Source organism: Mandrillus leucophaeus, unplaced genomic scaffold, assembly GCF_000951045.1.
Source record: "Mandrillus leucophaeus isolate KB7577 unplaced genomic scaffold, Mleu.le_1.0 Scaffold1337, whole genome shotgun sequence".
Lineage (NCBI taxonomy): Eukaryota > Metazoa > Chordata > Mammalia > Primates > Cercopithecidae > Mandrillus > Mandrillus leucophaeus.
In genome coordinates this window covers 263,396-289,190 of record NW_012101296.1, presented here as the reverse complement: position 1 = coordinate 289,190, position 25,795 = coordinate 263,396, and the positions used below count along the sequence as shown (strand labels likewise).

The window sequence follows — 25,795 nt, the reverse complement described above, 5'->3', positions numbered from 1 at the left end:
ATACTATATCTATTGATGAGTCAGGTCAACCACATTTGAACCACATTTAACTGATGGATAACCAGACATTATGTGCCTCTTGATGTGATACAATAGGAAGTATAGAGCATCATATATAAAGTATCTTACCTAAATAAATAAATCTTAAAAACTGAATCAAAAACAAACCTCTAAATCTTACTGTCAGTTTGCAGGAAATACTATTTTGTACTCACTAAATGAGAAAACTTAGTGAGTCTGAGCTTAGCAAGCTTAGTGAAGATGTAGAACCCTGGAAACTCTCACACCCTGCTGCCAGGAATGCAAATTGGCCCACGCAGTTTGAATTCGACAACACATACAAAATGGGGAAAATCGACTCCTTGCCACTAGGTGGTGCTTATTGGCTTTTGAGTAGTTTATTGTATTGTTTTCTATTACATTGCTACATTCTTCTTTTTACTTCTGGTGGATCACTGGAGGAAGGGACTGGGCACTAGGGACTAGAGCCTCACCAGAATGTTGTCACTGGGATCTCAAAAGTCATATCTGCTGTGGAACTATGTTGCCCCTGGGGACACATCTCTGAGAGCTGCTGTTTCCCCTAACCACTTACATTATTCAGTTCCTTAGCAATATCTATCTCTAATCCTGTGTCAAGGGTATTTTTCTGAAGAATATATTTTTCAATATAGTCTTATTATTTTTAATTATTTCACATAATATCTCTGTGCTCTCTATTTATCTTTTTTAAGATAACTTTGAAATTATAAAATATGGTACAAGAAAATCCTATACACACTTCACCTAGGCCCCAGGTTCACCAGTTATTATCGATTTACCATTCTCTCTCTCTCTAAATCATATGTACATAATTTATACATGCCATATGTAAATTACATGTATTATTTTATATAATTTTTATATATTATATATAATTTATATATTATATAATTTATAGATATGTATATAATTTATAGATATATTACATAATTTATATATTAATTTATATATTTTATAATTATATATAGTATATGATACATAGTTTATATATATTATGCATATATATACATTTCTAAACCATTTACTAGTGAGTTGCAGACATAATGCACCACTGGCCTTATAAACACAGACACTATTCTATAAAACCACAGCGTACCCATCAAAATCAGGAAATTAACATGGATATAGTGGTATCTAATGTACAGACCCCTTTCAAATTTTACCAATTATCCCAATAATATCCATTATAGCAAACATACAACAAAACAAAATAAGAAACAAAAAACCCATAATTGTTTAAAACCCTCTTTCCCTTTCACCCTTTCCTTTCTGTTCCAGGACTCAACTCAGGATTATCCACAGTATTTAGCTGTCATGTACATATCTTCTTTAATCTAGACAGCTCCTCGGGCTTTCCTTGTCTTTTATTATCTTGACATTTTTGAAGGCCAGATATTTATATTACCTTCAATTTGGGTTTGTCTGATATTTTTTCATGATCAAAGTTATGATTTTGCAAGGCAGGACTATCACAAGTGACACTGTGTTAGGGCATCATATTAGGAGGTGCACAATGTCAGTTTGTCCTATTACTGGTAAATTAACCTTTATCATTTTGTTTGTCCACTGTTAATCTTATAAATAAATATGTTTAGCTATTATTAAATAATTTAAAAAGCATTTTATGGGGAGATACTTTGAGAATATGTTAAGTACCTTTTCTCTCATCAAACTTTAACCACTATTTTGCCTCCTATTTTAGTATGGTTGTTATCAAATGGTGATTCTCTAATTCCATTATTTATTTATTTATTTTGAAACGGAGTTTTGCTCTTGTTGCCCAGGCTAGAGTGCAATGGCCTGATCTAGGCTCACTGAAACCACCTTCGGTGTTCAAGCAATTCTCCTGTCTGAGCCTCCTGAGTAGCTGGGATTACAGGCACCCACCACCACACCTAGCTAATGTTTGATATTTTTAGTAGAGACGGCGTTTCACCATGTTGACTAGACTGGTCTCGAACTCCTGACCTCAGGTGATCTGCCCGCCTCGGTTTCCCAAAGTGCTGGGATTATAGGCGTGAGCCACCATGCCGGACCTATTATTTCTTTTACGTTAACTATTTGGCTTAAATTGTAAATAAGAGCTTTCCATTTATTTATTTATTCATATCTTTGTATCAGTATAGGTTCATGGATTCTACTTTATTCAATGACTTATAATCTGTTACTAATGTTACTTATTTTGATGCTCAAATTGTTTTATATTTGGCAAGTGGGATCCCCTTCAGTTTGAATCCTTTGTCGTTTAATGTGGCTCAAATCTACTTTGAGAGCTTTCTTATTTTCTGGTGGAAGAAGATGTTTCACACTCAGCTTATACTTTCATTGGCACAGCCCTGAAACTGGTGACTTCTCCATGAGCCTTGGTTCCTTTTAGTAAGGTATTTAAAAACCAAGATGTTGGTATGAAGTGTGCTTATCGCTACAAAGATGCCACTGTTCACAGACCCTCTTACCAAACACAGCCAGAGAATACAGATTCCTATATCTATTTCAAAATCTATATCTGCATATTAATACCACTATGAGATCACAGAAGTATCTATAATTCTAATCATTTACCACAGAGTTTTGTTTTGTTTTTGAGATGGAGTCTCACTCTGTCCCCAGGCTAGAGTACAGTGGTGTGATCTCGGCTCACTGCAACCTCTGCCTCCTAGGTTCAAGCAATTCTCCCGTCTCAGCCTCCCAAGTAGCTGGGACTACAGGCACTTGTCACCATGCCCAGCTAATTTTTATATTTTTAGTAGAGACAGGGTTTCACCATGTTGGCCAGGATGGTCTCAATCACAGAGTTTATTCTAGCCTTTCCTCTTTCTGTATTTGTTCTCTTTACTCTGTAAGAAAGTTGTCTTTCATTGCCCTTAATCTATTAATTTTCCCTGTAGGTAATCAATATCCAGTTGAAGTGAATTATCTCCTTGACAGAAACCACCACACCATATCCACAGTTTACTTCCTCAGCCCCAGCCCCAGCCCCAGCCCCAGCCCCTCTAAAATTTTCAGGCACATGACATCAGTCTCCCTACCCCAAATGATCTCCAGTCACTCATGATTTCTCCCTTCCCTGCACTGCGCAAGTAGGATCAAGCACCAAGGCCTGACTATCCTACCTCCTAAATTTTTCCTGAATCTGCATTTTCCTCTATATTCTATGTGATTGTATAACTAGGAAAACCTTGCCAACTGCCTAGCTAATCATTGATGTCTTTGAGAGAGCTAATATAGTCTTTCTCCCTCTAATTTTTTTGACTTATTAAAAATTATTAAGGGTTGGCCAGGCAGAGTGGCTCACGTCTGTAATCCCAGCACTTGGAAGGCCGAGGCAGGCGGATCATGAGGTCATAAAATAGAGACCATCTTGGCTAACACAGTGAAATCTCGTCTCTACTCAAAACACAAAAAAATTAGCCAGGCGTGGCGGCGGGCGCCTGTAGTCCCAGCTACTTGGGAGGCTGAGGCAGGAGAATGGCGTGAACCCGGGAGGCGGAGCTTGCAGTGAGCCGAGATTGCTCCACCGCACTCCAGCCTGGGCGACTGAACAAGACTCCGTCTCAAAAAAAAAAAAATTATTAAGGGCCTTATTAGTCATAGGTAAAGATCAGCATATTTCCCCGGCCATGCTTGTTATCGTCCTAGTAATTATTCAAAGCGTTCAAAAATTGAACGTGAGAAGTTAAGCCTTGGTCCTGGCCCACAAAGTGGGGAGAATGATACCCAGGTGACAGAGCTATTTTAATTAAAGGATGGAGGGAGTGGGAGAAGATGGGAGGCCATTTCTGTCAGTTCAGCCTCACTGGTGGGCTCCTTGTCCTCTAGCTTCCAATCCTAATCTCTAATGGGTAAGATCCAAAGCTCAGCTCTTCTCTCATATTCTGGCAGGGATTAAATTCAATATTAATCAGCTACTAACTAATTGCTGAGCTTCTATGGGTAACTCAGGTTGATGCTGCACTCTTTCTAGTAATTTACCCAGGAGTCTAGGTGACCTGTACATGTCTTTTAACAATTTTGCTTTGTCAGCCATCTTGCTTTATCACTTCAGAGCTGATATAACAGGTGAGTGTGGGGTAGGGTTGGAAAAAAAGCAAACTTTATTCTGATTATAAAAGAAATCATTACATTATAGAAATTGGAGAAAAATAAAATGAAGAGAAGAAAAATCACCTATAATATCACAACCCCTGATACAATGTTTTCCAGTTTTTGCTATGTTTTTATAAAATAAACTTGACATTATAGTAAGTATTAACCTTTATACTGTTTTTCTTTTTCTTTCTTTCCTTTCTTTTTTTTTTAGAGACAAAGTCTTGCTCTTCCACCAAGGCTGGAGTGCAGTGACACGGTCACAGCTGATTTTTGGCCTCTTTGAACTCCTGGGCTCAAGCAATCCTCCTGCCTCAGCCTCCTGAGTAGCTGGGACTGTAGGTACAAGCCACTATGCCTAGCTAATTTTTAAAATATTTTTTGTAGAGACAGAGTCTCAAACTCTGTCTGCTGGTCTCAAACTCCTGGCCCCAAGTGATCCTCCACTTCAGCCTTGTTTTTCTCTTAACATTATAATATAAGCATTCTTCTATTTAAAAATTATTTTAAAAGATTAATAAACATATAGATGTGTCTGATTTCACAAGGCACAAATTTTTTACATGGAGCTTGTTTTCAGTTTTTTACTATTATAAATATTTCCAAAATAAACATTTATGTACATAAATCATTTTTCCACATTGATAATTACTTTCTTAGGTTAAGTTGCCAGATCTAGAATTATCTGGCCTAAATCTGTGAATACAGTTAAGCTCTTGGAGAATATTGCCTTATTGTTTTCCAAAAGCTTGCTGTAATTTGCACTTTCATGCGCTGTGTATGAGAGTGAGTGCTTTTTTCACACCCTAAACATTGCACCTTAAAAAACAGAGTAAGAAGTAATATGATGAAAAGGGGAGAAATGAAAAAGGGAGATCAAGCCGTCACTTGAGAGAGAACGTTCGCTTCTGAGTTCTCCCCTTCGACGTGAGTATGTGATGGGGCTGTTTAGCCATTCTGATCTTCTTGGGGGCCTTTAACCTTGTCTTATGTACATGTCTAGGGAAACAAAAGGTCTGAAATAGTAAGATGCCTCGGTGCTGCTGGAATTTAAACTTACCATTTGACAGGAAAGAGAAGGAAATTAGATTGCAGAGGATGGATACTTTGGAACATCCTTCCTCCCTCCTTTTTTCTCACCCTTCACATCTGATCAATCAACAAATCCTGCTACTCTGCTTCCTCTCTGTCACCACCTCTCCACACCTATTAGATGCTTTAGTTCAGGCTGTCATCATCCTTCAACCTGAATAAACACAATAGCCTCCTAACAGATCTCCCTCAAGTCCATCCTTCTCCCAGAGTAATCTGTCTAAAGCACAAATTTAGCCATCACCAGCCCCACAAACTCCTTTGAAATACCTTCAAGGATTCATTCTGCTTATAGAATGGAGGTGAAACTTTTTATCCTGAAAGCAAGGGTGTCCTGACTTATTCTCAACCTGTTATTACTGCTTCATCTTTTCCTTTCTCCTTCCTTGTACATTATGCTTAATTAATAGCAACTACTGGTAGTTACTGCCCAAACACCATTCTATTTCTTGCCTCTAAATCGTTTGTTCCCACTACCTAGCATAACTTTCCTCACTGTAATAATGACTAGGGCAGTATTCTACTCAAAATATTCTTTTTCAAAAATATTAATTGCCCATCCCTGGGGTAGTATCATACTTCCCTGCTCCACAGAAATCAGGTTTGGACACATAATTTGTTTGGACCAATAGTATGTGGGCAGAAGTTATGTTTGTCACTTCCAAGCAGAAGCTTCACAAACCAGAATGTGACTTGCTATGGATTTTTGTTTTCTTTTTCCCTGCTATGAGATCAATAATGTTCTAAAGGCTGCTTCATCAGCTTGGGTCCTAACATGAAAATATTGGCAATCTGGAATATATATGAATGAGACGTAAACCTTGATTACTGACAGCCCCTGAGATGTTGGAGTCATTTGTTACTGCAGCATAATATATCCTATCCTGACTGATATACTGGCCATCTCCTAATCATTCTTTCAGACTAGTCATTACTTCTATGAGGTTCTGTACATGTATGGCTGCCTAATACTTAATGATACAAATAAATGTTTTGTTTGGATGATATGGTTTGGACCTGTGTCCCCACCCAAGTCTCATGTTCAATTGTAATCCCCAGTGTTGGAGGTGGGGCCTGGTGGGAGGTGACTGGCTCATGGGGCAGAGTTCTTATGAATGGTTTTGTAACATCCTTCTTGGTACTGCATAGTGAGTGCATTCTCACGAGATCTGTTTGTTTAGAAGTGTGTAACACCTCCTATCTCTCTCTCTCTCTTTCTCTCTCTCGGTCCTGCTCCTGCCATGTAAGACTCATGCTCCCACTTTGCCTTCTGCCATGCTTCTAAGCTCCTTGAGGCCTCCCCAGAAGCAGAAGCCACTATGTTTCCATATAGCCTGCGGAACCATGGCCAATTAAAGCTCTTTTCTTTATAAATTACCCAATGTCAGGTATTTCTTTATAACAGTTTCAGAATTGACTCATACATTGGGGAAGGCTCTATTGCATGACATTTGGCAAAAAACAGATTCCACCTCCCACTAAGGAAGCCAGAAAGAGCAGATACTTGCTCTCCTAGACTCCTCACAGCTAGGGAAGTACCATGTGACCTATGGTCAGCCATTTGGAAGTTCCCTGCTCAGGACTTAAGAGTTTTGAATCAAAGAAGCAAGAACAGGACAGTAGAGCATTAATTCTGTTGCTGGAGGCAATATCCAGCATCCAGTGGAGTGACAGTAGTGAGAACAGAGTCAATGGGTGAGAACAAGTGTCCAAGATAAGCAGACTGTTCCGGTGGTATCTCTGACTGAGTCCCAGACTGCCTAGTCCCCTCAGTTCCTGTTCATTTTCTGACTCTGCTCCTCCAGTTTTCCCAATGATTCTTTTCTTTTTCTTTCTTTTTTTTTTTTTTCTTTTTTTTTTTTGAGATGGAGTCTCACTCTGTCACCTAGGCTGGAGTGCAGCAGTGTGATCTCGGCTCACTGCAACCTCCACCTCCCAGGTTCAAGCAATTCTTCCACCTCAGCCTCCCAAGTAGCTGGGATTACAGGCATGAGCCATCACGCCTGGCTAATTTTTTGTACTTTTAGTAGAGATGGGGTTTCACCATGTTGGCCAGGCTGGTCTCGAACTCCTGACCTCAAGTGATCTGCCTGCCTCAGCCTCCCAAAGTTCTGGGATTACAGACATGAGCCCCTACACCTGGCCTATCATGGATCTTTGCTGAGAAAACTTACTTGAGGTCTGTAGCTTTATCTGTATATTGTATTTACATCTCTATATGAAACAGAGCATTTCAGCTCATTAATACTCCATAATTGTGAATGAAAATTAAATAGCAGGTTTCAGGCTGGTAGGGAACCTATGGCAATGCTTGAAGAGGAGGGGATCAAATAAGACATGGAATTGTGAGGGAAATCCACCTTAACATAATTCAGGTTAAATTTGGATATTTTAATATTTGTAGTAATCTATCACATCCACACTCTTCAGGGAAGGTCTGAGAGTTGAGTATTGCTTAAAAGGAAGGGAAAGTTGAGAGTAGAGAAATGCTGTGTCTCACCTCTGTTGCATGCACTTAAAAGAGATGATTTATAAATGTCAGATTTGGATTACTTTGCTATTCTATTTTAGCTTCTATTTTTGTTACTTTTATTAAATTTTCTTCTCTTTTATTGTAATATCTGATTATATTTTATACATGATAACTATGGACAGCAGAATTTTTACAAACTTATTTCCTGAAACTAAAATGATAACCATTTTGGAAAGTGCTTGTGGATGTCTAGTTAATTTGAAGATGCACATGTAACCCAGAAATTATACCTGTAGGTATATATCCTAGAGAAACTCTTACATATATGCACAAGGAGATATATACAAGACATATACAAGTATGCACTTGCAACATTGTTGGTTATGTCTTCTATTAATAGAAGAATAAACAAATTAATTGTGGTCTATTTATTGAACAGTATACCATACAGTAGTGAAAAAGAATGAGCTAGGGCTACATGTATTAACATGGGGGAATCTTGAAACCATAATGCTGAGGGTAAAAGAAGATTGCATAAGAATACCAATAATAGTAAAACAGCATTTGAAACAGTGTGGCATAGTCATGCAGATGTGCTGGTGTCAGACTCCCTTGGTTCAAACGTGCTTCCACTGTTTACTAACAGTAAGACCTGGGCAAGTCTCTAACCTTGGTTGGCCTCCATTTTCTTATCTGTGAAATGGGAATAATATTTTCCACATCTTACGGTTATTGTGAAAATTACAATAAGTTAGTACTAAAGTACGAAGAGGAGTACATAGCACCATTATTTTTATGTATATTGTATAAGAATGTATACATGTTGGTAAACGTATATACAAATAAATGAGTGAAAATGACAAACACAAATTCATGATAGTGGTTATCTCCTGGAAAAGGAATATTTCTTGATCTGTGGTGGGTACATGATGGTTTGTTGTTATTATTCTTATGCCTTTGTGTATGACTGAACAATTTTATAATAAAATTTATGGGCCAGGCACGGTGGCTCATGCCTGTGATCCCAGCACTTTGGGAGGCCAAGGCAGGCAGATTACAAGGTCAGGAGTTCAAGACCAGCCTGGCCAACATAGTGAAACCCCTGTCTCTACTAAAAATACAAAAACTAGCTGGGAATGGTGCCACATGCCTGTAATTCTAGGGAGGCTGAGGCAGGCTTGAACCTGGGAGGCAGAGGTTTCAGTGAGCTGAGATCCTGCCACTGCACTCTAGCCTGGGTGACAAGAGCAAAACATCACATTAAAAAAGTGTGTGTGTATATATATATATTAAAAATATACATATATTTAATATATACATACTTTTAAATATATTTTATATATATACATACATATATATACACACACACACGCAAATACTTCCTTCTTTTTTTGAGACAGAGTCTCACTCTGTTGCCCAGGTTGGAGTACAGTGGCGCTATCTCCACTCACTGCAACCTCTGCCTCCTGGATTCCTAGGTTCAAGTGATTCTCCTGCCTCAGCCTCCTGAGTAGCTGAGATTACAGGCATGCACCACTACACCTGGCTAATTTTTTGTATTTTTAGTAGAGACAGGGTTTCACCATTTTGGCCAGGCCGGTAACTCCTGACCTCAAAGTCATCAACCCGCCTGGGCCTTCCACAGTGCTGGGATTACAGGCATGACCCACTGCACACCTGGTCTATTTTATGATAAAATTTAAATCAAATGAATGAAATTTATTCTTAAAACTACAGTGTAATCAAATTTCTGAGAAATTGGAAACTAGAAGAAAAACTCCAAATTATACCATCTTATCCCACAATTTTAAAAATTAAATAATTTGGCTGGGCTCAGTGGCTCACGCTTATAATCCCAGCACTTTGGGAAGCCAAGGCAGGAGGATCATGAGGTCAAGAGATCAAGACTGCACTGGCTAACATGGTGAAACTCCATCTCTACTAAAAATACAAAAAAAATTAGCTGGGTGTGGTGGTGGGCACCTGTAGTCCCAGCTACTCAGGAGGCTGAGGCAGAAGACTGGTGTGAACCTGGGAAGCGGAGGTTGCAGTGAGCCGAGATTGCGCCACTGCACTCCAGCTTGGGCAACAGAGCAAGACTCCATCTCAATAAAATAAAACAACAACAACAAAAAAAACTAAAATAAAATAAAATGAAAATGAAAATTAAGTAATTCTTCCAACAACTGAGTGAGATTGGTGAATGAGAATGTTATTTTTGCAGCATTCTTCATAATAGCCAAAACATGGAATCAACCCAAATGGCCACCAACAGGAGAAGGGATAAACACAATGTGGTATATCCACACAATGGAATACAATTCAGCAATAAAAGAGGAACGAGATGGTGATATATGCTACAACTTCAATGAAATTCAAAATCATGCTCAGTAAAAGGAGCCAGACACAAAAGACCACATATTGTATGATTCTATTTCTATGAAATGTCTAGAGAAGGCAAATCTGTAGAAGGAAAGAATAGATTAGTGGCTGCCTAGGGCTTCAGAAAGAACAAGGAGTAACTGCAAATGAGCATGAAGAATTTGGTGGGATGACGGAAATATTCTACAACTTAGTGATTGTGTTGATTACAAAACTTTGTATAATTACTCAAACTAATTATACACTTAAAAGGGTGAATATTATAGTATATAATATATGTCAATAAAGCTATTTTAAAAAGCAGTCTTGGCCAGGCACGGTGGCTCACGCCTATAGTCCCAGCATTTTGGGAGGCCAAGGTGGGTGGACTGCTTGAGGCTAGGAGTTTGAGTCTAGCCTGAGCAGCATGGTGAAACCACATCTCTACAAAAAAATTCAAAAATTAGCCAGGTGTAGTGGCAGGCACCACCTACTTGGGAGGCTGAGGTGGGAGATGGCCTGACCCCAGGAGGTTAAGGTCATAGTAAGCCAAGTTCACACCACTAAACTCCAGCCAGGGCAACAGTGCAAGACTCTGTCTCAAAAAAAAAAAAAAAAGAAAAAGAAAAGAAAAACAGTCTTAAAAATAGAATAAACATTTATGCTTGGGTGGGAAGGGAATGTTATTTCCATTTATAGGCATGAACATGGAAGTATATGATCCTGAGAGAACCCAGAATCCTACTCCCTATGTCAGCAGAAACTCCTTTCTGTCAGCGTATCTGTGAGAAGGCCACCTTGGAGTAAGACACTTACCAACGTGGAATTGCCACAGTTAAAAATTAAAAAATAGTAGTGGTGGTACTGTTGGCTGAGAGAAAGCCTGAGATGGTGCTCCTAGTTCTTCGTGACCTGTGTGTGGTTTACAGGAGATTTAGAAGTTCCTGTATGCCCTGATTTGCAGAGGGTGAGCACCACACCTGATAGAGTGAACTGAAAGAAACCTGGAGATTGAGATTCTGGAACCATGTATCATATATATGTTGATAACCCCCAAATTTATATCTCCAACTTAAATCTTGTACCTAACTGTAGGCTCCCATCTCCAATGACCAACTGGGTGTCTACTCTTGCACAGAAAGATCAAACTAAACAAAGCACCAAATGGCACTCTTCATTTCTTCAGCCCTAAATCTCCTCCATCCCACTACTCTCCCTGATGGTCACCCTCTCTCCTTTCTACCCCTCACCCATATCCACTGTCCCAGTCTCTTCAGCATGGAATCTACTTTCTCTATCACCACTGATATGGACAGGAGACATGGAAATACTGGGCAGAGGAGAGCAATTCCCCAGCAAAGGCCCCACCCTCAAATCTGGAGACCCACAGCCCTAAAAGGGAACAGGCATTTTTGCTTTCACACCTAGAAAGTTGCCTTTTGGCCTGCCACACCCCCCTATCCTGTACCCATGGAAACCCCAAACCCCAGACTCCAGAAGCAGACGAGGAGATGAGGAGATGGGGAGATGAGGAGACAACCAGACGAATGCCATGGCAGAGAAAGAGAGAAGAGAAGGAACCTCTGAATGCCAAGAGGAGCTTGGCTGGGGGCGGTCAGAGAGGAGTTTGGCTGCTGGATGGCCAAAATTCTAAGGGAAGATCATCTTCCCACTCCATTCCCCTTTCAGCTCACCATCCATGCCACTGAGAGCCACCTCCACCACTCACTAAAACTCTGCATTCATCCTTCAAGCCCATACGTGATCCAATTCTTCTGGGACATTGGTCAAGAGCTTGGGATACAGAAAGCTGTCACACTGGTCCCCTCCTTGCAAAAAGGCAGAGGGTCCGTTGAGCTGGTTAACACTTAAGCTGTCTGCAGATGGCAAGGCTAAAAAAGCATTGTAACACTGAGGCTGCAGGCACTCACCCCTAGACACTACCATGGGGCTGGAGCCCAAAGCACTTGCCCCCACTCCTGCACCTGCCCAATTGTGCTCCCCCTCTTGTCAGGGGTTTGAGCAGTAGTGGAGATCGAATGGGCTAGCCACACCCCTGTAGCACATTCTGCAGGGGGAATCAGGGAACTCTCCCTTTGCCACCTTTGCCACCTTTGCCACCACCTGTTCTTGGCCACCATCATTTGTCTCCTGGACGAAGCAACAACTTTTTAACGGGCCTCTCTGCTTCCACTTTTGCTTTCCTCCGATCTATCCTCCACACAAAAGCAAAGCTCATTGCAAATTGGGTCGTCACTCAAGTGCTTAAAACTCTTCAACAGCTTCTCATTGTACACACAATAAATCCAAACTCTTCACCTTGGTCTGTAAGGCCCTGAATAATCCGGTCCCCACCTAATTCCCTACAGCACCAAATGGCATTCTTCCCCTTACTTACTACATTTGCTTATGCTTGTTCTTCTCTCAATCTTCACAATTCCCTAAGCTTTTTCCATCTCAAGAGTTTGGCATCCACTGTTTCTTCAATTTGTACCAATCCTTCACCTTCTCATCCTTCAAACTTCAGTTTAAATGCCACTCCCTCAAAGTCACCTTCCCCACTCATTCTATCTAAGGAAGCTTTCCTCTTTACTCTCTGCCTTCATTCTTCATTTGTTTTCTTCATAGCACTTCTCATAATTTGCAGCTATTATGTATTGGTTTATATATTGTTTATGCAACTTCCCTTACAAAAATTGAAATTCTATGAACCATATGCTGTTCACTATTGTAGCTCCAGCATCCAACATACCTGGAATGCTGCAGCTGCTCAACAAATGTTTGTTAAATGAAAGCACTTAGAAAATCACACAGATATTTCCCCCTATTGTCCAATTTTCAGAAAGAAACAAATTTTGTTGGCCATATCAGGGCAGTTTTGATTATAAGTAATAGAACACCACCTAAGCCTAAATAAAAGAGAGACTTTTTTTTTTTTTTTTTTTGAGAGGAAGTCTTGCTCTGTCGCCCAGGCTGGAGTGCAGTGGCGCCATCTGGGCTCACTGCAGCCTCTGCCTCCCGGATTCAAGTAATTCTTCTGCCTCAGCCTCCTGAGTAGCTGAGACTATAGGCACGTGCCACCATGCCCAGCTAATTTTTGTATTTTTAGTAGAGACGGGATTTCACCATGTTGGCCAGGCTGGTCTTGGACTCCTGACCTCAAGTGATCTGCCCACCTTGGCCTCCCAAAGTGCTGGGGTTACAGATGTGAGTGCCTGGCCAAGAGAAATTTTAATATGCAGACACACTGTTCTCCCAGGAAGCTGAAGGGCAAAAGCATAGATATGTCTTAGGAAATAACTCAAAGCAGGAATTAGTGCAAGGTAGAGAACTCAAGGATTTTGCCCTACTTGCTAGCTATCAAATTAGCCTGCCTCAGTGTCATGGCAGAAGACACAAGTTTCCTTCATTAGAGACAAAGGACAATGTATCACTCATAGCAATAGTAGCCAGAGTATCAGTATTTGCTCTGGTTCGCACAAGGAGACATGAAGAAAGCCAGGTGGGGCTTATACACCCAATGGGCTGTGTTACCAGTGAGAAACTCTGAGTTTAGGAAACCCAAATCTTTATAATGGTCAGTAAGTACCTGACCTTTGCTCAGAAGGGACACATTACCTTTATCTTTATATTGGATAGTAAACAAATTTGCTCTTTGCTCCACAGGGATAAATTATCTCTGTTCCAAGACTGTTTGCTATGTAAACATCCCTGAAATGATATTGCAGAACAAGAGTAGCCAGTCCCACGTCACAAGATGTGCAGAAATGCAAGCGATCCATGGAGAAATGTCTCCCTGTTAACAAGCAGGTGTGGAGGAAGAGCTAAGTAGAAAAAACTGTAGATATCCACCATAGATACATCTCTGGAGCTGTGGTACCTTCTACAGTGGCTAAGGCAATGAGTCTAGCACTTGTTACAAATGAATTCAGGGAATATTTATTAATTTGTATTTTAGAAAATGTTTACCATTAGATTGTTTTTCTTAAGAAAAATGTTGATATCTCTAAAAGGAAATTTTGAAAACAATATTAATGTGTCATAACAATATATATGAAGGAAAATAATTTAAATTGCTGTCAATGATGAATTTGAAATAATTTTTTCATGGACTCTTATTTTTTATTTTCTGTTTCTGTTTCTTAAAGAAATATTGTAGCAAAGGGGAAAGTAGGGTATTGTTTGACGTTTTTCCTGCTTGAGGGAATCTGAAGTATTCTGATTCTGTATGAATAAAAAAATTGGAACACTTACGGATACTTTTTAAAAATTCTAAGGCAGAACTAAGGGGATTGAATACCCTGGGAACTCTCAATAACCATTTCAGATATTTTTATTATATTTATACATGCTTTTGAAATTCTGGTTAGCCACAATTTTGTGAATGATGAAGTCATAGTCTTAGGAGATGAATCACTAGCCAAGGCTTACTGCTACCGGTATAAACTTACTCTATAATTTCTCTCTGACTGATTGTTGTAGAATGGTAGCTTGTAGGTAAACTAGTGATTTGTTTATTGTATTCAAATGATGAATTTGAAATAATTTCATTGATGGCCTCTCATTTTTAATTTTCTGTTTCTGTTCATTACAGAGATACTGTAGAAAATGGACAAGTAGGCTATTGTTTGATGTTTTTCCTGCTTAAGGGCAAGCAATTTGTCTTAAGTTGTTGAAGCCATAAAATACTGGGCTTGAATTAGTTTAACTCACTTTATAGAAAATTTAGCATAGCAATTAAGCACTTAAATATTTAGTAAATTAAGAAAATGGTCCTCAAATCAATTACAATACCAGGATTTTAGATCTCAGTGAAGGATGAATATTTAGAAGCTTCCTTCCCTCTAAATCAGTGTTAATGCTTTTTTTGTCTGTCTCTGAAATTTAAGAAAGATAATCCCTGTTTTTTCCTTGTTTCTCCCATTTCTAACCCAAGAGAAAATGAAACTATTTCAGTCATATTTAGCAGTAGAGTTAATTTACTAGCAAATCTAAGTGGAACAAATTACACACTGTTTTTCATGTGAGAAAATATGTTCTTAAGTTAGAGGAATATTTCAATAACAAATATCCCTTAGAATCTACATGCAAGACACTAGCTTATCTAATGAGAAAAGTCAGAGAAGTAAAACAACAAAACAACTTCACATTCTTTAATATGTTCATTCAGAATATTAAATGCCATTAATCGACCATCATTATTATAAAATTTACTATTTAGATAAGTGAGTTTTAGTACAGTGCTATTTAAAGTATGGAACTGTTACTGGTGTGTGATAAGTACAGAAATCGAGACTAAGCATTTAGAAACCTAGAACAATTTGACATAGCAATCTTCTGTTGAATCTAATAATAAATTTTTTTTTCAAGTTTTCAATTCTCCTATGGAGAATGATATTTAGAAATACAAATAAGAAAACTAGTTCTTACCACAGATAGTTTTAGAAACCTGTTTTAGTATAAAGCCATCATTTAGTATAAAGTCATCTATTATTACTATTACTCTGAGGTGGTTACTGAGCATTACAGCAGTAGGTAGGATTATAAGTTGTTTACTAAATATGCTACATTTATTGACTCATGTATTTATTTATTGAGAATCCAAAATATTTGAAGTACTTGATGAAGTTGATGTCCTAACCATTGCCTCTCTGCCCATATTCTCTCTTGGAAATATTACAGGATTCTGCTCACTTCTGACTCCAGCCTCAGCATGCTGTACCATGGTGGGCTAATATTAGTTAGTCTAATAATACATGAGTCTAATATCATGTCATCCAAGAATCTGGAATTGAGAAACTGAGAGACTGAGTGATTAGGTCATAGGAGGCACATGAACTGAAATGTCACCAGTTGTTACAACACCAAACCCAACGCCACATGTAGGCTGATGTTAGAGAACATAGAACATGAGTAAGCAGAGGTTCTGAGATAGAATAAGGGGGAATGGGGCAAATGACAAACATGCCAGAAACAGAGAGAGCGATCCCGTCAAAATGTAAGTCAGGTCCTGTCACTCCTCGGCTCAAATCCTGCCTTGTCTTCTCATGTCACACAGAGTAAAAGTCGGTCTTCACAACTGACTACAAGCTGTAAGGAATCTTTCCTCCTCTCTCTGACTTCATCTTCTACCACGCTCTTTGACATTCATTGAAGTTTAGTCATCCAACCTTGTTCTTCCTTGATGCCAGGCACATTATTGCCTCTGGGCCCTTGTACTTGCTCTTCTGCTTGGTATGCTCATATGCAGTTTCCTGCCTGGTTGGCTCCCTCACCCTTCTTCAGAGTTTTGTTCAAACATGATCTTCCAGGTGAGGCCTGCCCTGAGCACCCTACTTAAAATTGCAATCCCGGCTGGGCACGGTGGGTCGCACCTGTAATTCCAGCACTTTGGGAGGCCAAGGAGGGTGGATCACTTGAGGTCAGGAGTTGAAGACCAGCCTGGTCAAAATGGTGAAACTCCGTCTCGACGAAAATAACAAAAATTACCCGAGCGTGGTGGTGAGCACCTGTAATCTCAGCTGCTTGGGAGGCTGAGGCAGGAGAATCACTTGAATCAGGGAGGCAGAGGTTGCAGTGAGCCAAGATTGCACCACAGCACTCCAGCCTGGGTGACACAGAGAGACTCTCTCTCAAAAAAATAAAATAAAATTGTAATCTCGGTCAGGAGCAATGGCCCACACCTGTAATCCCAGCACTGTGGGAGGCCAAGGCGGGTGGATCATCTGAGTCCAGGAGTTGAGACCAGACTGTGCAATACAGCAAGACTCCATCTCTACAAAAAATAGAAAAATTAGCTGGGCGCGGTGGTGTGTGCCTGTGGTTCAGCTACTCTGGAAGCTGAGGTGGGAGGACTGCTTGAGCCCAGGAGGCAGAGATTGCAGTGGGCTGAGATTGCACCACTGCACTCCAGCCTGGGTGACAGAGCAAGACCTTGTTTCAAAATAAATAAATAATAAAATTGAAATTCTGCCCCCACCACACTCCCTATCCTCCTTTCCCAATGTATTTGTTTCTCCATAGCACTATTTCTACACCCTTCACTCTATTCCCTCCTTCTCCATTTGTTTAACATTTTTATTGATTTTGGGCTTATTTTTCCATTGTATCTTTTTACAAACATAAGCATTTATGTATACATTTTCATATCCTTTCCTGCTTCTTGTGCTAAAGGTGTATACCATAAGCACCATTTTGAACCAGTTTTCCTGGAGCTACATGGAGATCGTCATTCCTTTTCTTTTTATTGATGCACAGTCCTCCATCATGTGGATGTATCATAGTTTTTAAACTAGTCCCATATTGATAATATTTGGGTTGTTCTCAGTCTTTTGCTATTGGAAGTAATACTATAATAAATAGCTATGTGTATAGGTCATTATATACTTTAGCCAGTTTGCTTTTAGAATAGATTCTTAGAAGCAAGATAAGTGGATAGCTCCCTTTTTAAATTGAGATGATACAAGAGGATTTCTGTTCACTATATCCAACAAGTCATGATTAAGATTGCTACCTACCCCTGTAGGTCCACCTCAAGTGACCCTTCTTCTGGGAAAACTCTTATTCCAGGCAGAAGGAATCTACTCCTAGTTCCCTAATATGCCCTCAGGTAAAAATAAAAAACAATCCTTATATTTTATATTCTTTCTTGTTCACATCACTCACATGGTACTTTTTACATGCTGCTTTGTATATACAGTAATTTATGTACCTCTGATCTCCTTAAATGGACAATAAGCTGCTACCGATTAAGGAGCACATTCTTTTTGATGTTTATCATCTCTGGTCCCTAACAATGTGCCTTGCACTGGTAATGGATGACTGAATGAATAAGTACAACAGGTATTTGTAATCCTGCACATGACAGTGCCCCATATAAAAGTGTCCATGTGATTTATGTTTCACATAACATACCAGAAAAAAAATCTCAAGTGGACTAAAGAGTTGAATGTAAAAAAGGTTAAAAAAAAAAAAAAAAAAAGAAACTATAAGAAAAAAAAAGAAGTGATATTTATTACCTGCTTAGAGGTCAGTTAAAGGATTGTTTGAGCCTTATGCCTTTACTTTTTTTCTTTTTTCCTGAACTAGTCACTGCTTGAGAAACTTACACCTTTAAATAAGACTGACAATAAAATGAGCCTGGAGCCTTCCAGCACATCATTTTGGATCCTCTTAAATAGCTCCTGCCCATATTCTCTCATGGTAACAATCCTAGCCGGTGGCACTTCAAGGGATGATTAAATATTCTTGCCCAAATCTAAGGCTCCAGAGTCAAGCCCATTGTTACAGCCATGTGGAAGATCTGGCAACTGCATTATTGTGCTAAGGAAGAACATCAGCTTCTGTGTGGAGGTTGTGGCCTTTCGACTGAGTGTAGGAGGAGTTATTTGTTCTATGTTCATATGCCCTGCCTGGACTCTAACAGGCTACACCTACTTTTAAAGGGGACCTTGTGCAACATTATGATGTAGCTCTGAATGCATCAGAGGTGAAGAGATAGACAGGCATGTCTTTTATCTTTGCTTTTGGAGAGGTTGGAGAAATTCATTGCCTCCCACGTAGACTGCAATCCTACCTCTGAAAGCAGTACACACTCTCTGTCTGCCCTATAGTATATAAATACCCTCTCCCTACCAGGATGATTACAGTTAACACCATGATCTGCCCTGCTGTCACTGCACAGCAGAATTTTGGTGATTTGCTCATGAGCTGTCTACAAATGATTCCATATCATGATTTGAGTCCAATATTCAAATAGTAAGCAGAGCTGCTAGCTGATAGCTGCATCTGACTCAACGTGAACTAAAATACAAGGCCACACCTCCTGATCAACTGACCTGGGCTGCAAAAATAGGCAGTAGAAAAAGCTCAAAGAACTTGGGAGGATTCTCCTGGTAGGGAAGAGGAAACCAGTCCTCCAATAATGCAGTCCTACAGTAAGACAGCCATGCCAACAGACAAAGCAGTTCTGTTGGCCATTGCTTCACGTGTAGGTGCCCTATGTGAGGTAAACCACACCCACTGATAACAGGGAGCCACCTGTGCCATACCCAACTATTCATCTCTACTCTGCCCTGCCCAACACCTTACCCTCATTTTTCTAGAATAGAGTGAAGATGTGAGATGAAGGCTATCTGGTTTCCAGGAGCTCTGGGAAGATAGAATCTGTTTACACAACGATGGACTCTTCTGCATTAGGGAGCTTTGCAGTTTGGGCTCTAGTCCAGCAGATCTGGTTACCAATTTGTCTCAATGCTGGAAACTCACAACCCTGCCAAGTCACAGAATCTCTAACCCTTAAATGCAACTGTTTCTTCCACATGCCCTTTGCAAAGGGCATGGAAACAAAGGTTGCAGCTGCCTGCAACTACTTTGTTTTGGCATTCACAAGGAATCACCCTGTTATCTAGCGTTGAACCCAGTACACCTGGCTCTCATCTGTTTCCCAGGCTCTATACTTTGGCTTTTCATGTCTGCTTCTAGTCTTCCTTATATCAGGACCCGTTCGAATTTTTCTTCTCTGTTGTATAGGCCCAGGACTCTTGCCGCTAAATTCTGACTCTCAGATCTTCTTGCTTTGTTTATTTTGGTGTTATTACTGCCCTGGGTAAAAGACTACTTCTGCCCCCATAAAACTCCTACAGGCTAGGCTGGTTCACTAACTTTTGCAATAAGAAGCTCAGATGCTGAAGTTTTATTTCAGCAAACTGCTGACTGATGGGTCTTCAGCCATTCCTACCTATCTCTCCAGTACCTGGACTACTGCCCAAGTATACAGGCAAATTTTGAGCAAGAGATCCAGGAACTACCTCCCTCTCTCTCTCTCTCTTTTTTTTTTTTCTTTCCCTAGATGGAGTTTTGCTCTTATGCCCAGGCTGGAGTGAAGTGACACAATCTTGGCTCACTGCAACCTCCACCCCCCGGGTTCAAGCGATTCTCCTGCCTCAGCCTCCCAAGTACCTGGGATTACAAGGCACCCGCCACCACGCCCAGCTATTGTATTTTTAGTAGAGACAGGGTTTTGCCATGTTGGCCAGGCTGGTCTTGAACTCCTGACCTCAGATGATCCACCTGCCTTGGCCTTCCAAACTGCTAGAATTACAGGTGTGAGCCACAGTGCCCAGCCGAACTACCTCCCTCTCTAAAGAACTGATTGCTTCAATGCTGGGTTCCAGAGTTGCTGAGACATCAAATCTGGCAAACCTGCTGTTAGAGGAAGATTGTGTTGTTGGTATCGCAAAGGCAATGACCCTTAAGTTCTCAACATTATCCCTCAATCCCCACCCCAGATGGTAGTTGACTAGGTATCAATACCCTTTTAAGTAAAAGAGTGGAGAACTCATCATGCTCATGGGCCAAAGTGCAATTCTGAAGTCAGAACAGCTGGGTCTAATTCAGCTCCACTACTTCCTGGTTATGGTACTGGAAATTGTTTAACCTCTCTATATCTCAGTTTCTTCATTTGTAAAATGCAGATGATGATGAGAATAGCAGCTACCTCCAAAGATTAATGTGAGTTTTAAATGAATTATCACTTGTCATAAAAGTGGTTAATAACTATCAGCTGCTATTATTATTGGGCCAATTTGGAGACCTGGATATTTATAGAATTAAATTTCCAGGGCACATATAACTGTCTACATAAGAAGGATGGTGAATAGAAAGTAACTTTGTAGACATACTTGGGCAAACTGAACAGTTGATGATGTCAGTCGGGGTAATACTCCAGGAGTTTCCCAAAGACTCAGAAATGGAATTCTCTACAACTTCCTAGAAGGCTAATTATGTAAGTATCTCAGTGGCAGCTTAATTTCCTTTTGCTTGATACAAATCTCTATGTATAATCTACTCTCTCCACCACATCTCTAGGTCAATACTCAGAATAATGTATTTTAAATCCTAGGGCAGATTATTGAGGCTTATCTAATTGACTTGGATATTTGGATTATTCCAAATTTTCTTCCATCTTTGAATAGTAGTTTCTCTAGAACATCAAACACATTCAGAAGTGGTTCATATTCCACTCTTCCAACTTCACTGTCCTACTGATATACTACTTAAAGAAAAAAAGAAATAATACATGTTATTTAAGAGTTTATCTTCCCATCCGCTGCCACTGAAAAAGGGTGGAAGACAAGGTATTGTTTCATTTTGGATAAGACGGCAGCTTCTTGACAGTTCAAGAATCTGTTCACCGTCTGCTCTGATCACAGACTTACCCACCTCTACATCTATATAATATACGCCCCCAACAGTGTGATAGGGGACCACCCTCTAGACAGAGAATCTCCCTAAAAAAGCCCCCCTTCATTTTGCCACCAAGCGTTCAATTCAAAATTTCTTATATACCTAACCTTTAAGGTTCCTAGAACTCCTTTGTAAAATTGCATTGTACCAAGACAGTGAAGAAGAGGCCTCTTGATTGACCAAAGGGAGGCACATCTGGAGGAGGGATGCTGGTGAGGAACAGATTAAAGAGGGCAAGTAGAAAATAACTGACCATGTGTACCTATGAAGATTAAATGGATGGACTGTTTAGTGAAATGATTTGTTATGTTAAAAAATGGATGGATTGGATAGCAAAGGTTTTGTCAAAGAATCTGAGCATTTTCTAAGGAAATGCAAATATTTCTGTGTCTAGCAATTTCTACTACTTTTTAGCATGTGCTTATATAGACACACACACACACACACCTCTTGATTTAGGATTTTAGGATGGCTAAATATCTTTAAGCCATTGAGTAATACTTTTTCATTCTAAATACTTTTAGTGGTTTGTAATATTTTCCACTTTGTCAGGAGTTTCACTAAGAGCTAACCTGCATGTAGGAGCAAGTTATGAAAACAGGTCACACCTGCTCAGAAAAAAAACAAATCCTTCTTCCAGCAACAATCCAAGCTTACAAAACACAACACCTAAAAAGCTAGTTGGGTTAACTGGGATGCATACTTCAGACACCTACTAACTCTGCTCCTTGTAGCTATATAAAAGTCACTTTTAGAGTGACTTTAAAAAAACATGCTTAGCCGGGCACGGTGGCTCATGCCTGTAATCGCAGCACTTTGGGAGGCCAAGGCGGGTGGATCACGAGGTCAGGAGATCGAGACCATCCTGGCTAACACAGGTGAAACCCCGTCTCTACTAAAAATATAAAAAATTAGCTGGGCGTCGTGGCTGGCGCCTACTACTCAGCTACTCGGGAGACTGAGGCAAAAGAATGGCGTGAGCCCGGGAGGTGGAGCTTGCAGTGAGCCGAGAGGGCGCCACTGCACTCCAGCCTGGGTGACAGAGCAAGACTCCGTCTCAAAAAAAAAAATTAAAAATTAAAAATAAAAAACATTCTCTAACACTTCTGAGTCACCAGAGAAGACAGGGTATCATAGCTAACCTGAAAGAGGAAGATCCTGGCAAGGTTAAGGATAGAAAGGAAATATTCTTGTCCTTATGCTTCTCAGTGAGAACTTAAAACTCTCTTCTCAGCAATTCTTAAAGGCTGTTGGCTCTCAGGAGGTGGAGAGTGACCTAGTTTTAAGGATGACATATATAGTATGACATGTTGCTCTTTTGGAAGGAGAAAATGTAATTTTAAAAGTCAACCATTCAAAACAATTACAAATTTCCACTTCAATGATTTGAGATATAACCATATTTATCTAAAATTCTCTTTTAGGAGGCTTCACTTAGCCTAAATCCATTCTCTCTCTCATTTAAAAAACATGTATTGAGCACTTACCATGTACTAGGCATTGTTGTAGGCAGTGTTTTAGGCACTAGAGATATAACAGTGAACTCTGTTCTCATGAAGTTCACATTCTACTGGGGAGAGACAGGCAGTGAAGAAAAAAAGAAAGAAAGAAAAGAAAGGAAGGAAGGAAAAGAACGAGAGAAAGAAAGGGAAAGAAAGATGTGTCTGAGAAAAAATGAAACAGGATTAAGAGGATGGGGAATGATACGGACGCTATTTTATGGAGAATCATCATAATGAGGATAGTGATTTTAGGTGCTATTTGGGCAGAGACCTGAATGAAGTGAGGGAGTCAGTCACGTGACAACGTGAAGGAAGACTAGATCCTAGACAGATAGAAAAGTAAGTGCAAAGTTCCTAAAGTAGAAATATGCTTGGCTTGTTTGAAGAAAATCAGGAAGGCCAGTGTGGCAGAGTGATGGGGGAAGGGTGTTAATGAGATACTTGCAGAAGTTGCCGAGTATCCAGAGCCTTATAGGCCAAGGAAAAGACTTTGAAGTACATTGGGAAGCCAGTTGCTTCCGAGGATTCTGAGCAGGAGAGTAACCTGATGAGATTTAACACAAAGGATCATCTGGTTGCCATGTACACAAGAGACTGTAAAGAAGCAAAGTGGAATGGCTCATTAAAAGAGTACCACTGTAATCTAGACAAGAGAAGATGGCAACTTGAATTAGAGTCATAGCAGTGGAGGTGCTGGGAGGCAATTAGACATATTTTGAATGTAGAGCCAGCATGACCTGCTTAAAGATTGGATTTGGTGGGTGAAAGAAAGTGAGGAGTAGGGATTATCCTAAGGTTTTTGGTCTGAGCATTTAGAAGAAACGAGCTGTCATTTATTGGAATGATGATAACTACAGGACAAGCAGATTTAAGGGTGTATGTTGTGCAGTGTGTATGTGTGTGTATGAACTGAACGTTGTCTTATACTTAAGAGGCCTATTAAACATCCAAATACCTAGATTGGTGCCTGCCACATAGTGGATACTCAATATTTATTGAATGAAAAAGGTAAGATATTGAGTAAGGCAACAGAATTTAAAAATCCAAGTATATCTATCCACTACGAACTTCTCTATATATCTAAGTACATTTACTCTTATGTTTTGCAACCATGAGAACTCATCAGAATCCTTTACTTTTTGATCGTGGAACAGATACTGGAGATACTGGAGATTCTCCAACTCATGCATTCTAAAGTAAATTAAGGACCAGAGATTAGAGAGCAGCGATCAAGGTCAAGCGCATTTATGCTACCGCTAGAACCCGACATCAGGCTTTCTGATTCTTAATTCATTGTTCCACACTACAACAAGCTTTTCCTGCCCCACAAACATTAGTGCTAACTTCATAATGTCCGGTGAACTATTCAAGGAGTATATTTGAACGGTTCTCCTTACAGAAACTGACTAGTTGGAATCTATTTTACAAAGCACTGAATGCAAGTGAAAACTGCTATACGTGAAGTAAGTCATGATTTTTAACCCTCTGGCAATAAGTTCAGACTGGTCAGAAAGAGCAATGATATTTAAATGAGCATTACACAGATAATATATATTACTTGACAATTATGTTAGCAAACAATCACATCCTTTGACTAGGTCTGTATAGCTAGAAAAATACTCGACTTATAGTTAGCCAGCAAACTTTTAACACGTTTTTTGCTACGAATAAATAGCTACCTGGTTTTAAGGAGAACTTACAGTCTACTTAACTTACAACACACCAAGTATTGAGTGTCCACTGTGTCAGTGTACTAGACATGGTAAGCAAAAATGAACGTCTCCTTAAAGCAAGTAAACAGACAAAAACAAACGAAAAATAATTCTTAGAAAAAAATTCAGTTTTTTAAAAAGTGCAAACACCTATTGAGAACTATTGATCAGGTAGTGCTAGAATACGCAGAATAATTAGATCTTTGTGGAATTGTCAGGAAGAGGTTTCCTGAATGAGTGAGTGTGGGATTTAAGAAAGGGAATCAGATATGGCAGGCGGAGAATATGGTACTAGAAAAGCTAAAGGATAGAAGCAAGCCAGTCATGGCAATGAGTCCACACTCAGGTGTAACAGGACTGGATTATTGTTATTAAAGTAAGGGTGGAGGCGGCAACTGAAGAAAAGCTGCAAACACAAGCCAAACCAGTTCACAATTGACATCTGAAGACCAATGAATGTGATCAAAACAAAGCATTTAAGTTTTGTTTGGGTTTGCTGCCACATTCTAAAGGCGGACTTCACATTCATACAATTTTCTGCATTCTTCACTATCTGTCAGCGTGTTTAAGTACTTTTAACACACAACTTTTAAAAAAATCAAGACACACTATGAGGAACTTTTTCCGAAGAAAATGATCCAAAGAGCAGAATGTGAGTCAATAAACGGAGAAAGGGGGTAGAGAAGCGGTTTACTATCCCTCGCTTCCGCCCCTGTGTGCTGCAAACTTTAAGCCGGGAAAACTATGTTCTAACGGATGAGATAATGCCTTTAAAACTGCTTAGCACAGTGTCTGGCCAGTAGGAAGCACTCAAGCAATTATGATTATTATTTTGACCTTAGACCTCTTTTAACTGTCTGAAACTGGGGTTTATTTTCAGGGGAAGAAACAGGACACAGGCAGTCTCAGACGATCCCGCCAGCCGAGACAATCTCCAATTAAAAGTCGGCATCGATTAAATATTTGCCGAACAAAGTAAACTGTCTCTCCACCGCCGGGCTGAGCGCCCACTCGAGGTCTAGCCCGGAACAAGCGCGAGACTGGCCCGCGGGTCCCACACTCCGTGTAAGGGGTGGAGAACACCCCACACGCCCAGGCCAACAGGCGGGGCTGATCGAGGTCCGTGTTAGCCACCTCAGTCCCGCCAGCAGCGAGCCTTCTTCTCGCCTCCCGGCCTGCAGGAACCCTCCCTAACCAGCCTGGCCTCGTCCCACATCCGCCGACACGCCCCTTCCGGCCTAATCCCCGCCCCTCGAACACCGGCCCCGCCCCATAGGCCC

The 25,795-nt window shown here is 40.1% G+C and overlaps 1 protein-coding gene across 1 annotated transcript in view; it reads left to right on the top strand.

Annotated features, from left to right (window-relative positions):
* SLAIN2 (SLAIN motif family, member 2) overlaps window positions 1–25,795 on the top strand; it is a 124,118-nt gene that overhangs the window by 20,842 nt on the left and 77,481 nt on the right. The window contains exon 3 of the mRNA XM_011973064.1: window positions 25,396–25,490. Within this exon, the coding sequence (XP_011828454.1) occupies window positions 25,396–25,490 (95 nt within the window). The remainder of the gene's footprint in view (window positions 1–25,395; window positions 25,491–25,795) is intronic.